We start from the raw sequence: 15,593 nt of genomic DNA, 5'->3' as shown, positions 1-15,593 counted from the left end.
ACAGCAGTTATGTTTGCTGATTTCAGCTTTTGTAAGGAATAGGACGACAGTTATTTTGGTTCCCGGAATTAACTGTTTCAATCACGCACCAAGACGAGCGTGTTAAACAAATTTGCTTCTTCTCGTTCTTTTTATTTTTATTTTTTTTTATATCAACATAGTATATATATGAGTGCCCTTCAAATTTCCAAATGATTTGGTGGCTACCATTAGATGTAGGGATTTTGAACTCTTATTTTTTTCCAACTTTCAATGGTTCAAATTCCTTGTCGTTTGAATTAATTAATTATTTACGAAACTTTTTATATGAAATTTTTTGTATTTTCGTATTACATGCAAAGTATTTGTGAACCAGCAATAGATGCGTTATCGGTATTGGTACACCGGAGCTACTCAAAAAGTTTCTCTCTAGATTTATCATCTTGCTCATGTTACCACTACACTTTATAATAAATATAATCACTTGTATTTGGCTTTTAAGAAAATTAGTATTTATAAACGTGCGTTACACGTTAATAATAACACACGAAGATTTAAATGTTTATTTATATGAAGGAAGAAAAATATTTAATTAATGAGAGAAAATTTATATATAATAATACAACATTCATCTAAATGTAGGAAAATGTTATTACATTAGCGTAATACGTGAATTCAAAATGAAAGGACATCATAAGAACTTATAAAAATGATCAATTTAGTCATATTAATTAGATATAGCTTAAATGTATCTAATATGATGATATCTTAACGAACACTTCTTTGTAGGTGATATTTTTTTGTTCATGTTTTCTTCTAATGCTTTGGTTGTTCTGCTATAACCAAAACTCTTATTGTCGATATTAATATCCCTCTTGAAAGTGCAACATATAGTTATTCGTACAAGAAAATATATTATTATAAATATAGTCCAATATTTAGGATATTTGTCCGTGTGTTTTATTTATTATAATTACAAAACATAAACATATTAAAAATTATTTTTACATAAATTTAAAAGAATATTCTTTAGTTTTGGAAGGTGAAAGTAAATTTGGGGATAAACACATAGCACGTTGACCAGTATCATAATTTCTGCATGTATGACTTTATTGTCAAAACTTCTATATACTAACTGTGTACTATTACATAAGCTATTTGGCGGATCTAAGTTTTTCAGTAGCATGATGGGCATATTTTTCTTCAAAATCAACTTGTATGCAATGGAAGATCAATTTTAACTTAGTCTATTATATATACGGTGACACTAACATACGTAAGAAATAATAAACTTGACAACAAACCTGGATGGTAGAAGACCATTTGATATTAAAGTATTTAAGTATTCTTCTTGGTAGTATTAATTGTTGGTATCGATCATCTTCTGTTGAGTCAAAACTAAAAAATATTTTGCTTTTACCATAAAACTTAGCAATCAACCTTTTATTTAGTTGATCAACATATTCATTTCTGCTAGCTAAGATAGTTCTTTAATTTCCATTATTTAATTGCACAAATTGTGTTTAATCTAATAGTGAAAATATTTTTCTTATTAAATGTACTACTATTACCCTTGAAGTTGATAACCAAATTTTCTGGAAGAACCAAATCACTTTTTATTGGGTGCTCTTCTTCATTTTCGATTGAAAGCAAGAAATCACTGAATGTTGGATCTGTTCTTACTTTTACATTTCTTGTCAGTTGAATCTTTTTCTTTTGAGGCCATAAGTATAAATTTGGCAAGCTAGCTTTTACAGTCTCTACTTTCGTTGATTTTGGAACTACTGATAGCACATGACAGAAATCACCTCTTAAACTATTACTTTTCCTCCAAACGGTTCATGATATCCAATATATCTCTAAAATTCTAGGCAAATATTTCGATTCTTTGATGCTTAGCCATAAGCCCTTCATCCCATATTATTAATTTGGCTTTCCTTATAAATTTATCACTATTGCTCTGCTTTGATATATATTGTGATGGTTATTTCAGTTGTTTGGAGGGGTATATCAAATCTAAAATGAGTTGTATGACCTCATATAATTCAATTGTCGATGGTACACGACTTGTTATTATTGCTAATACTATCATGCCTCTTGATATGACATTTACAATTAATGCATGACATAGGAATATTATTTTGTTTCCGGTGGAGGCATCTACAAAGGATAATCCCGCTATACCAGAATCAACTCTTTATAATATAGTCTTCAAAGCTTTTTTTTGTGTTTAGGATTTAACTTTGATTGTGCTTCCTCAATCACTTGTGTGGCCTTTTTAATATTATATTAATCCTTTTTACTTTGTGATCTAATTTTTTTTTATCTCTAACGCTCTTTCTATGGAATAAATTTATGCACCCTAAGATATTCTTTTTTAACTTGAAAAATAATTTTACTTATATGATGATGTTAAAAAATAATTACAGCGAATTCTTTTGCTAAATAATTAATTAAAATTTTGATTTTTTGGTCTTAAAATAAAAAATAATTTATTTTTTGTTGATTCAGATTCTTAATGTTAGCTCATCTCTTATTTTGAATATTTAATCATAATTATAATTTTAACAACCATAAATTTTATTTTCAAAGAGTAAAAAATTGATCTGACATTCCACTTTTAGATCTTTATATTTGTAAAATCATTAGTGGTATTGACTCTTTCCGAAAAAAAAATGACTCTTACCAACCTTTTTCTTTCTCTTTCTCACATATTTATATTCTCCAAAAAATTCTTAGTTGTTCTTTAATAATTACGTATATTTTTCAATATTACACGAAAAATTAATAATAACAAAATATTATTTGAGTAGGAAAGCAGTTCAAATATATTATAAAAATATATCATCGTGGGGATGTTTTCTCTCAATTTCAATGCTTTATGTAGTCCATTTAATATTACTTTTATTTTTTCTTAGTATTGGATATTATCGAGTGATATTTTATTACAAATACGGAGGATCTTATAAAATTGATTTTATCAAACTTTCCTACATATTTTTAATAAGAATTAAATAGATAAAATTTTAAATATTAAAAATTAATATGTTATTGTAGTCCAAAAAAAAGCTATTACAGTTATGTCATTTCCCTATGAGTTCTTCTGTTTAATACTTAGGGTTATTTTGGTCTATTAATATTATATTTATGTTTTTATAATAACATAAGTCTTCTTTTTTTTTAAATGAATTTGGACAATATAATACATTCTCAAATCTATATCTATATATAAATATAAAGTTGGGAATAGGAAAGATGATGTGGCATGCCTCTTTAATCAACATGACAATTTATCTTTTTTCTCATAATTTTGAACTTTTTTCTTATTTTCTGTCAAAAAAATTTCCAAAAAATATATTTTTATCCATTACTCCATTTATTTCTATTCATCAAATCCTATTTAATCTCTCTTTCTTCCGTTTTCTTCATCCTCATATTACTACATTTATTCTTTTTCCTCAAATCCATCTTTCTTCCGTTTTCATTTTCTTCATTATTACTCTATTTATTTCTTTCCACAAATCCCTCTCTCTTCCTTCTATGTTTTTATTTTCTTAGAATTGTTTTTTCCGATCTCTCTATAAATGCTAAAGCCCTTAAGGTAGGCAAAAGTATGAGAAGAAGTCAATGTCGGAGAAGCCTTCCGGTAATAAAATTTTAGCGGAAAAAAAACCGAAGGCTGTGAAGACACGTCTCAAAGATTATTTTTTTTAATCGCTGCCACCAACTTTTTGCCTTCTACTTTTTTTTTTTTTTGTGCTTTCTACATTTTCGTTTTCCTATTCTCATTGATGTTAGTTGGAACTTGGAAGTATTGTGCTTTGTGTTTAAGGCCTTTTTCTCCTTGAATTGTTGAAAATTGAAATATCTATTGTGCTTAACATGTTAGCCTCTAGTGTTATATATATTGTAATTTCATTGTTTATGACTTTTAGGTTTGGTTGTCTTTGAAGGTTAGTTTTATTGGATTTGGATTGTTTAATTTTTGAAGATATTGTTAGAGTTGTTTCAAAATTAGCATTTTGAGAGGAGTTTCGATTGAGCTGAATTTTCTTGTAAGAAAATAGAAAATAGGCTTCACTCAGGTCTAATTTCACAAGAAATAGAAAGGAATATTAATTAGTTTTTTATTTCCTTTTTTTTTCTTTTTCCTTTCTCATCTCCTTTTCTTACTTGATTTTTTATTTAGTGAGCGAAGCTTTTGTCTCTATAAAAAAAAGTGAATAATGCGTAGTTATAGTAAAACCTTTTGGTGAATGGAATGTGAAGAATTTAAAATATATTTATCATGCACTTCTATTAGTAGTAGCTAGAAGACAGAAAAAGATTTAATTGATATTACAATATTGTGATAAAATTCTAACTTTTTTTGAGTGTAATAAAGAACAATAGAAGAGTGAAATTTAAAACTACAACATGAAAGTCGATTCTGTCTTAACACGGAACTTTGGCATTGTTTGTTCTTATATTTTTTTCTACATTGAAAATTTTGGGATAAAGAAATCACATCTTACATCACGTGTATAAAAATTAGACCTTCAAATAAAATAAAGAAAATCAAAAGTACAACATGAATTATTTTAGTTCAATTCTCTTTGAACATGCAAAATTGGCATTGTTTGTTTTTATATTTTTTTTCTACTTTGATTAATTCGTTTTTCTACTTTGATTAACTTTGTTTTTCTTTTATAGATCTTATATTACATGTATAAAAATTAAATTTCAGATAAAAATAATAAAATCAAATAAAACTAAATATCCACCTAGAAACCATTTACTCACAAGCATATAAATTTATTTATAAGAATATATATAATAGAATTACTATTTGAGAAATTCAACCAAATATATCTGCTACAATAAGTTTCTAGCAGTGGTTAATATTCTAAAAATAGTAGAAGATAATTTCCTTTGCCATATATTATCCTAAAATTAAAAGAACTAAAGTAAAATATTAATAGAAAACTCTAATCGAAATCTAACCCATTTTACCTGGAGCATTTTTTTAGAGCAAATTGATGAATAACATATTCAAATTAAATTGACTATTAAACGATATGTAATAATAAAAGAAACTCTACTTTTTCTTTCCTCTTATTAAACTTTTGATTTTTCTTTTTTTGTTTTGGTAATTGACCATTTTTCTTTATTTTCTCTCCAATCAATAGATTTTTTTCTTTTGTTATATTCACGAAATAAATGTGAAATTAGGATTTCCAAATGTGAAAGTAACCTAGAAATATTGAATAGTGATATTGTGTGATGAACGATAATTTTATTTGGATTCTACCGTAATTTCTCATTCAAAAAGGATTTAAAAGCAAATATATGTACTTTTTCTTTCATTGTTCTACTTGGCTAAATTATCATTTGTAAGATATTAGTACGCCTGATTTATTCATATATAAATGTAATTCATTATTTCTCATGATATTTTATTTTTTCAATATAACTCACAAAAAGAAATTATTTTCTTGAAGTCATTTGCGTTCTTCCGGAAACAATCGCGCGAAGCACGGATTAATGTTTTCTCTAAACTAAATAGAAGAGAAAGAGAAAAAGGAAACAAAAAGATCTAAAACTTTAAAAAAATATATTTTAAATTAAATTAGTAATAGGATTTTTTGAAGGAGTATATCCTAAAAGTAATAGAATTACATGACTAAATATATTAAGATTATACTAATAGGATTCCTAAAGGTAATCATGGAAGATTTCTAACGTGTATTATGTCCTAAAACTAATAGGATTATAAAACTAATGTGTAGAATTCCGGTTATGTGCTTTTATTGTGAGTATTATATTTAGTATTAAAAGGTTATTTTTGTAAACCAATATTATATTCATGCTTTTATAATAAATATAGAATAGATTAATAGCGTAAAAATTCTTTATACTTATATAAAAGTTAAATATTTTTCTTGTACAATCGTCTTTGCCATCTTCAAATCTTCCACTTTCTTTTTCTCCTTTTCCTCCGACAAGCCGGCCAGCTATTTCTAAAGTTAGATAGAAGACCCAGTTGATCTAAAATGTATTCACTTCCAGCACTCGTATTTGCTAACCAAGAAATGTAAATATTAAAATTCTCTCGTCATAAGATGGACAAGCAGAAAATCGAGACAAACACCGCAAGATACATAAATTAATAGGAAAAAGTAAAAAAATTGCCTAAGAAAGGCATCATACAGCTAACATCGTTGGGGTCACAACTTACTCCATGAAGAATCTTGTTAAGCACTGGGTTTCAATTACAATCTGTTCATAAAAAGAATGTCATTACTGTGTACATCTCAAACTAATTAAGTTTCCCTCGTCCTTGGAGGGTAATTCTCCTTTTTAGGGCCCTGCAGTGCCGAGATCCGGTCCTGTAACAAGCTACAACCTTTACGCTCACCCAATTCTCAGTAACATTAAGTCAACAGGGACTTTTACTAGCCCGATGAGGATCGGATACCTGAATTACCTATTAAGGAAATTATACCTTGCAGCTGAGTGTCTCTTCAAGCATCGCATAATTACCAATACAAAAATGGGGTAAAAACTATGCTGCAAATAATAACTTTTTCCTGGAACAATCATATGGACATTCTCAACAATCACTTCCCTATGAGTTTGTAGTAGGCGTAGAGACCAGAGCCAACAAATCCCAGAAGCTGCCCAAGTACATTCAACTGAAAGCAGATATCCATCTACAATGATTAGCAGACAAAATAGAACGGCAATCACAGAAACAGCAATAGTACGCTCACCATATCAAATGGAAGCCCGCCAAATATGAACCATCCTAGAGAGATTGTAAAAAAGTCCTGCATAAAAGGAAGAAAAAACTGTAGTAATGATAGAGACTCATCAATCACTGACATTTTAGCTTCTTTTGACTCGGGGTACATGACAAGTTAAATAAATGGAAGTCTCGCAAGCATAGGACCTTGGTTGGAAAGTGGACTCAAGCCACTTACCAAAGTGCAACCTATCTCTGCTGAGAAATGAAAACCCAGAAAGAAGTTCATCTTCAAGAGAATCCTATAAGTGCAAACGCAGAGAGCAGATGGACAAGCTAACTGAGCTTTCAGCTGACTGCGATTAGCACAGCTCAAGTTCAAAGGAGATAAAGATTGACAGCCAGCCAAGTATAGTGAATAACTCTCCCTTCTTTTTTCAATTTCATATTAGAAGTGCCACCTGCTGTCTCAAAAAAAAAAACACAGGGAGTAGATGAAAATTTGAAGGTGTAAAGGGAAATGCAGGGCACAGAGGTTGTGGGAAGTAGGGCTCTGAATCTTGTTTATTGGCCCCATAGCAATTGTATCACTTTTTCTACTCTTCTTTAGGGGAGTTTAGGAAGGGCAGGAGGAGGGGGCCAGAGGAGGGTAGATCACCTCTTCAGTTTGCTACCAAACTTTTGACTGAAAGTGCAATCTGACATTTTTGAGTAAAGGTTCAGTTTCAAACTTAGATATTTCCGCATCACAAGCCTCAAGGATAACTTATCTAAATTTCCATCAGCTCTGCAAAAGGTTCATGTAGCTTCATGCTCAACTAAAATGAGAAAACTTTTGACAATGGACATGAGCTATTTTTTTGGTATGTTGTAAGAAAGTATATCTGCAAGTTATCTATTGAAATTACTACAAGGATGATAATCCAGTAATTGTAGCCTAGTGATATGAGGCTATTCTATAAAGCTGGCTTCTGTGGGACAAGGGGATAAGTTCAGCGATTTTGTTCTTTTTTGCCATCACTTTGGGGATATTGGATGTAGCTGATGGTAGGTCGAGATTATGGCAGTTCCAATAGATTGAAAAACAGAACACTAAAATCCATACTTTAGAAGTTAACATCTTTGTTCTGCTAGGTATTTGATCCTCATATGAGTTGTACATCCATCTTTAAATCCCAAGTATTCAAACGAGAAGTTATAAGACCACAATACTCTTTAATTCTTATTTAAGAAATCAAGGATTAATGTGAGGACGAGAAAATTTACGTGCAACCACATGCATGAGAGGAAACGAGCACTGGATAATTGGTACTATATCTCAAGAGGAAGGTATGATGGACAAAGGTTGCAGGCCTCTAACTGTTTTTGCCACATCTTCCTCTAACAACTCTTAACTAAAGCTGATAAAAACAAAAGCAGGAAAATCTAGAAAGAGAATCAAGTGACGAAGGTTCTCCATCACTTTCATATGTATTTTGTAGTAGAATTATTCAGAGTTAAAAAAGGTAGATGGAGCAAAACCTATTTGCTGGTTCAGGTGACTAGATAGAGATGTGAATTTTCCATTAATGTCAAAGAACTCTAACTGTAAAACTGTTTCAATTGTTATTTTGTAAATAGGAGTCCTTCTATACACTGTTGGAAAGGATTTACTATACTAAAAATTATATTACAGGATCAAGTTACAAAAGGAGTGGGCATGTCTGCTCATAGCTTGGCCTAAGGAGGATAGGCAACCCCCCCCCCCCCCTTTTTTTTGCTTACTTAGCAAAAGAAAAAGAAGGAATATGCTCCCTCTTCCATTTTGTAACTATTCTATTTGTTTTTATGAACATGCAGGGGTTAGAGCCTTACCCTCCACCTATTTAGGTGGATTTATGTAAAAAAAGAATTCCTTTAGAACAGAACTTTAAGCGATGCAAGGTTCACAGAGATATCTTTTACCCTTCACATGTGGGTTTATCAGCACCCTTTACTGTGACAAGCCTTATGAGGAGCCCAGGTACTCTAGAAATGACTGTTCTCCAGCAACTGAAACTTTGTAAAAAAAAATAACTAAAAGAAGAGCTGAACGTGCTAGAAATTCTTACTATTCATTAATGACTAGTCCTAGCTTAGGATGATGAGATATTTTAATTGGCATTAGAAACCAAAAACTTGCACACTGGGGAGCCAAGCCTCAAAATTACATCCTATGAGCAAGAAACCTCTGGTCAGCATGCAAGGATGCAAGCAAAATACAGAATCACCTTTCATTTTCTCAAAATAGCACAATCGCTTGCAATTGTACACTCTATTCAACTCCAGTTGAAACAAAGCAAAGTATTTGACTACCTGAATAATGGACTCGGATTCCTCCACAAGACCACAAACATCTTTTGCCACTATAAATGTTACTTTGTACTTTCTCCAATTGGAGTATCGACCCAGCAAGGTGAATCAGAAAGCTTAATAGAATAAAAAGATTCATCGGAGAACAAACCTTCAAGTTACCACATATTGTCTGTGTGACGGCTGAATTCAGTGTTGTATTGAGAAATATACAGTAGTTCAAGAAAAATGCCAATATGCAAGACATTAACATTACGACCTGCTCATTTACAAAATACGAGAGTCAAAACACAGCAATATGACATCCCATTAAGACATTTATAAGTAGCAGTTAAGTGTCCAGTAACAGTTGGAAGGAACCAGGTGAGAGTATGCTAGTATGACAATGGTGGGACACATTTACATTGAAAACAACATTAATGTTTGGAGCAGGATTCACTCTCTATGCTTTTCCTTTTAACACAAAGGAAGCAAAAATATTGTCCCAGAGGTGGGAGATGGGGGAGTGGGGAAGAACACCTATGACTTTGAGCTCCCCAAGAGACAATGCGAGGAAGCAAAGTGGACTATCACATTATGTGGTGCAGCAAAAGATCAATGAGATAGTAAGATACCATACTCAAGTTAATTGTGAAGCTTACCAGGAAACCTGGTGAAAACAAGTAAGGAAAATTCATTGTCAGTGCCAGGTCACCTCGAATAAGTGACCAAACAAGTAAGAGAGGTCCACAGATGATTCCTATTAAAGGCAAAAAGAACAAAAAAAAAAAAAAATCAGACAACCAGAACTAGGATGAACGACAAGGATGACTAATAGAGAACAAGAGCAATACCATTGCACCACATTAGGCCAAAGCTATTGAGGCCACTTGATTTTCCTGGATAGCTGGAAATATTAGAAAGGACCAAAAAGATATCAACCTGAAAAGAATACTTGACAAGGCAAAAACGCTACCAATCCGCGCTATGGTTGCAAGGTATATTGCTGTTGTGATGTTGGATAAGAAGACAACAGCATAGCCATAAAAGTCAAATGACAAGTCCCGAGCTCCAGCGACAAAAGCACCAAACACGATTATCACTACACTGGTAATGTTAGGCAATGTTTTGTTAGAGAACGAGCGAGAAATATGCTCACAGTGTTACTCAAACTATGTGCTTGAATGATGTGTGATTAAGAGAACCCTTAACAGAAGAAGCAAGAAAAAAAACTTATGGAAGGCAGGCAACAATAACTTATCTTCTTACGGGTCAATTTAGAAGTGTAAAAGGAGAATCCCAGGGGTTGTTTTGGTTACCAAGATTAGGAAAATGGACATGGTATAAAATTCAATAATAATTTATACCGTGTTTGGTTAGAATTTTATACGACAAAATTGGTATTATTTTGTGCCGGATCCAACATGGGACAACTCATACAGGGATTAACTTTATGGGGATAAAACACCTAAAAACAAAAATAGCCTTGATTACATCTTTCTATTCATTAGTCCTATTTACTATCAAAATAAGGGTAAGATTGTAAATTGTTACATTATACATCGTATATTTCATTTTTAATGCAATGAACTAAACATCTGGCAAGCACTAAATAAACCAGTGATTATAAATCCCTGTATTACAATCCTTGGATTATAATCCCTGCATAACTTTGTCAGTGAACCAAATGACCCCTTTAGGGGTTGTTTGGTTTGAAGACAAGTTATGTTGCGGTTAATTATGGTGGGATTAGTAATACTGGGATTAGTTATGCTAGGATTAGTTATCCTGTTATTATTTCTTATTGACTGTTTGGTATGTTAATCCTGGGATTGTCAATTTTACTGCTTATCCTGGGATTACTATCCACTCTCTGGAAGGTATAAGTTATTCCGATACTCTTTTTTAATCCTGGAATAACTTATCCCAGGATTAGTAACCAACCAAGGGATAAAGCGGTATTAAATTTTTATCTTAGGATTATTTTTGCTTATCCATCGTACCAAACGACCCCTTAGTGTTTAAATGATAAACCCCTTACTAGATTGTTAATACTAATTACTAGAAATTTAACAGAACTGAGACAAAAGAGAAAATCAAACGTTCTATTCTTTCTTGCAACTTCCAGCAGAGCACAAATGAAGCAACAGAATATAGTGATATATTTGGCTCTCATGTATCATACCATTATGCTATTTAAGGCAGTTAGGTTAAGCAAACAGTTTTCAACTTTATCCATTTAGTCAGAAATCTCATTTCCCAGGGTCATAAGCCTCGTTTCAACTTTAGGCATTTTGAGTCGAAAAAACTTTCATTTTTTCCCAGTTATAAATCTTTTTTCTGGAAGCAGAATGAAGGAACAAATGAAACATTAATCCTGTTCCTCTCGTCACTATTTTCCATATTGAATTTTTCTTCTTTATGGGAAATTGTTTAGTTTGTTGAGAAAGTCCGCTGTTGGTGAGCCAGATGATTTAATAAGAAATCTCGGAAGCAACTTCAATTCCCAAATCGAGAACACGAGAGAGAATGAAATGCATAAAAAGTGAAACATTAATCCCAGTTATCCCTCGGTTTTACTAACTGTGAGAAGTTAAGTTTTAAATATTCTTTCCTAATATTCTGATCCCTTGATGAGGCACTTTTCTTTGTTGTCTATCTCAAGATCCCATAGTATTTTTCTAGACATAACTTCTGCAACAGAACTAACTAAAAGAAAAAGGAAATCTCACCTTCCAATAACCGGACGACTGTACCTCTGACCTGCAAGAATGGATTCCACAATCATTGTAAATACAACAGTTGTCCTCCTAAGGGTTGTGTACATGGGTACATTTACTCCCCGAACAGACTCCATCGTAACTAGCTTTCAAGGAGAACCAGAGACCACATAAAATCTTTTGGTGAGATGCGATCTCCTGACCTTTGAGGAAATAATAAGCATAAAAATACTAAATGAAGCAATTACCATGTAGAGAAGATAGGTCACAGCAACGGGTGAAGTATCAATCAGTGTCTTCAGTGGCACAAATGTTTTAAAATTGTCAGGGATTACCGGAGATTCATTCAAATGAAAAGAAATGAGCTTCAACCGTCTTAGGAGATAAAGAAAACAACATGAACATATTATCTGCAAATGACAGGAAGCTAAATATATCAGTTCAGTGATGCCAACTGATATAGAGAACTGCCTTTGAAAAGCACGGAACAAAATCACTCCTGTCAAGCACAAGTCTCACAACTCATTTGGAAATATAAAACATTACATGGAGATATCACTAAAGTAAAACATCATATTTGATAAACCATGTAAAACTTAAGAAATAAGCCAGAGCTTTTGCATGATGAACTGACAATATATTTAAAGGTCATGAAGACAAATTGCTTAGGATAAATGTTTGCAACCAGCTCCGGAAAATGAATAAATAATGTGTGGTACAATGCTGAGACTGCCAGGCATCCCTGTTAAAACCAGAGTCTCAAGGTACCTGACAGAGTGTGATGACATTTGCAGATGGGAAGTTGTATGAAGAAAGAGCTGCTTTATTGAATAATACCAAGAGAACTGCAAGTCAAAATCAGGTAATTTTGTAAGCATCAAGCAGTATAAATGACTATGGTAAGCTTCTCCAAAAGAACAAGATGAAATGTCCTTAAACGCAAATAGGAAACCCACAAGGAAATATATATTATAGAGAACCAAAAAGTCTTTGATAAACAATAGGACAAAATCAACTTAAGGACTATGATGCTTAGAAAGGTGAAGCAAAGGGATAGAGCAAATAAAAGGAAGTTTCTATAATTCAACCTAACAGAATCAAAATTCAAGACTGGCAACTATACTTCGGCACTTGACTTTGAATTTGAGATTCTTCTATATGTATATGCTTATTGTCACCATGCATCATTACAAGACATCAGTGGCCATGCCTTAATTCTTGTCATTGGGATCACATTATTAAGTGTTGGATTTTTCAACTAAATGTCCTAAAATATAATTTTAGTACCGAGTGGCTCCCCTGACCTCACTGTATGTGAACTAACATTGACAGTGCAAGAATGGACAATGAATAACATCCAGAAATGGAAATTAAGCTCAAAGCAACGACATGCGATGGGGTCTTCGTTGAGTCTTTATCTTCAGAGTCCTAATTTTCTGATTCAACAAGCAAAGTCAAAGGTATACCCTAATTTAGTATGTTAAACAATGAAGTCACTAGACCAATCTGAAATCTTTTAGCTTCTCTTTTTTCAAATACGTGATAAACAACAAATTTAAATCTGCCCACTTTAAGTTGTAGAATATCATTAATATAACACTGACAATTAGACATGGATTTACCACCCAGAAAAAAACATGTTAATTTCCCACTACGGTAGAGTGGCATATTTGGACAAAAGTCACATCCGGAACTACATAAACATGATCTATTTGTCTGAATCATGTAGCATAAGATGTGCCAAAGACACAACACAATACTTTTATATATTTAATATTAATTGCTTATAATGCCTAGAAAGTCAACTTTGATGGACATAAAAGCTACGATTCCAAATAATACAAGTGTCCATCATAAGTTAATAACTTAATAGTAAGTTTGACCTTCCTTATCCAATTACTTTTATCCCATTGACGTCATCCAGTCTTCAAACATGTCTGTCATTTGACAATATGAGACATTTTAAGGATGCGTGAATACACACAATTGGATCAATATGCATACAGTGTCCAAGATAATCAACACATTTTTGTGTGTAAAAGTGCTAAATAATTTAACGAGTAATGCTGAGGGTCTAAATCCAACATTCCCAAGATCAAATGAACATGTTAATGAACAATTGCTGCAATTTAAAGTCAGAATGGCGTTCTAGATGGTATGAGATTGTGCATAACTCTTTCATATCCAACCCCCGGAAATCCCCCACTATACAACGAAGGATAAATCCATCCAAAAGAACATCTGATCATGCCATCAAAAGATAAGCAAGTCAACAAGCATGATAAATTTTTATACAACTGAGGAAAGAAAAAAATACTCTGAAAAGAACCAACAAGAATGGAAGTTCTTCTTTTAAGGAGTTAGAAAATACCTAAGGCATTTGATGTGTGAGGCACATAAAGCTCAACCGTTCAAAGATATTGAGACTAATCCTATTTAATAACAGTGAAATATTTACACATTTAGCACTTGGGTACATGGTTTTCCCTTGAATAACACCAAATTGGAAAGAGAACTTCCTATTAATAACACCATGCATGAATCAAAAGCTCAACTTTTTAAAAGACAATTAGGAAAGGAAACACCTTATAATACTTCATTTCATGACGAATCACTCAACTCTCCATCAACAAAAATAAACTCTTTATTTGAATCAGACAGGAGGAAGCAACTCCCATGCTAGCTCTAACGATTGCAATTTCAACTAGTTTCTCCGATGTGATAGAGAAAGTCAAAATTCAACTGTTTGATTAACTAACGGCCACAAAACACTAGGTTCTATGACGAATCACTCCACTCACGATCAACAAATAAACGCTCAATTTGAATCGAACGTAATAAACAGTCCTAGCTCTAAAAATTGCAATTTTAACAACTGTCTTCGATGTATGGGGAGAAAATTTAACAATTGCGATTCCTCAAAAAAAAGAAGCAAAATTTCAAAACCGCAATTTCGTAATTCAACAGTAACGGATATGCTTATAAGGAGCGAACGAAGACGAAGAAAGAGGAAATATTCATACCAGCACATGACATATAAGATATAGCAGCATAAGCACCGCGTTTGGTCATGGCCGATCCTTTGAAGAGCTTCTCCTCCGTTCGCGGCGGCGGTGAATCGGCCGCCGGCGCCGTCGTCATTGGTAGTAACGGACTGTTCTTCGCTGAACTGGAAGCCATGATTCACACGAAATTTAGATCTCTCTCTGTGAATCAGTATCTTTCAACAACTACTCAAACTGCAAGTTGAATTAGCTGTTTGATTTTAATACTCTGATTCTTTAAACCAAGTATTTAAACTGATTTGAAACTCTATATTCTCAGATATATTCGTTTTTTGAAGTTTCCACAGATTCAAAAGCAGCCCCTTATTTATTTTCTTTTTCTGGTTTTTGGTTCGTTTGGTTTCCATAGAAGCCTCCCTTTTCCCATTATTTCCCCAATTATTTATTTTTGAGAATTAAAAATATCATGCTGATAATTGTCATATGATTTCTTTACCAGAAAAGATTTTTGGGTCGTGGGAAGAAATGACATACTAAAAATTGAATTTTATGACAACAACAACAAAAATAATTATTACTAGTTTTTAGTCTCCAACTAATTAAATTTGGTTATATAAATGCTCATTATTTATTTTGCATTTTTGATTCATTTCTACCATCTTAATTCATTCTCTTCATTTATAAGATTGTTTTAGGACTAACATTTGTGAATGTTTTTAAATTAAGAAAATGAATTATTTGATTTGGAAGTGAAGAATATAGAAGCTAATAGGACCCCGATGGTTTCGAATCTCATTTGCATAAATAACTAAAAGAAAGTTTTGAGCCTAAAATCACATTTATAGATTTTACAGC

The 15,593-nt window shown here is 32.2% G+C and overlaps 1 protein-coding gene across 2 annotated transcripts; it reads right to left on the bottom strand.

The window, feature by feature from the left end:
* Positions 1 to 6,096: 6,096 nt before the first annotated feature.
* Positions 6,097 to 15,166, bottom strand: LOC104219707 (UDP-N-acetylglucosamine transporter UGNT1-like). 2 transcript variants are annotated; one of them, XM_009770425.2, is made up of 10 exons: positions 14,757 to 15,161; positions 12,502 to 12,578; positions 11,982 to 12,143; positions 11,746 to 11,879; positions 9,990 to 10,120; positions 9,868 to 9,912; positions 9,676 to 9,773; positions 9,186 to 9,293; positions 6,732 to 6,788; positions 6,097 to 6,653 (listed from the first exon to the last, which is right to left on the bottom strand). In XM_009770425.2, exons 1-10 carry the CDS (start codon positions 14,911 to 14,913, stop codon positions 6,579 to 6,581), a joined length of 1,044 nt encoding a protein of 347 aa, XP_009768727.1. In that variant the 5' UTR covers positions 14,914 to 15,161; the 3' UTR covers positions 6,097 to 6,578. The 2 variants fall into 2 exon arrangements, 1 of the variants encoding a protein (XP_009768727.1); XR_011401457.1 differs by having other exon boundaries at positions 6,732 to 9,293; positions 14,757 to 15,166.
* Between the last annotated feature and the right edge of the window lie 427 nt (positions 15,167 to 15,593).

Source organism: Nicotiana sylvestris, chromosome 8, assembly GCF_000393655.2.
Source record: "Nicotiana sylvestris chromosome 8, ASM39365v2, whole genome shotgun sequence".
Classification (NCBI taxonomy): domain Eukaryota; kingdom Viridiplantae; phylum Streptophyta; class Magnoliopsida; order Solanales; family Solanaceae; genus Nicotiana; species Nicotiana sylvestris.
Note: the sequence above shows the minus strand (reverse complement) of the source record. Positions and strands in the feature narration are given on the sequence as shown.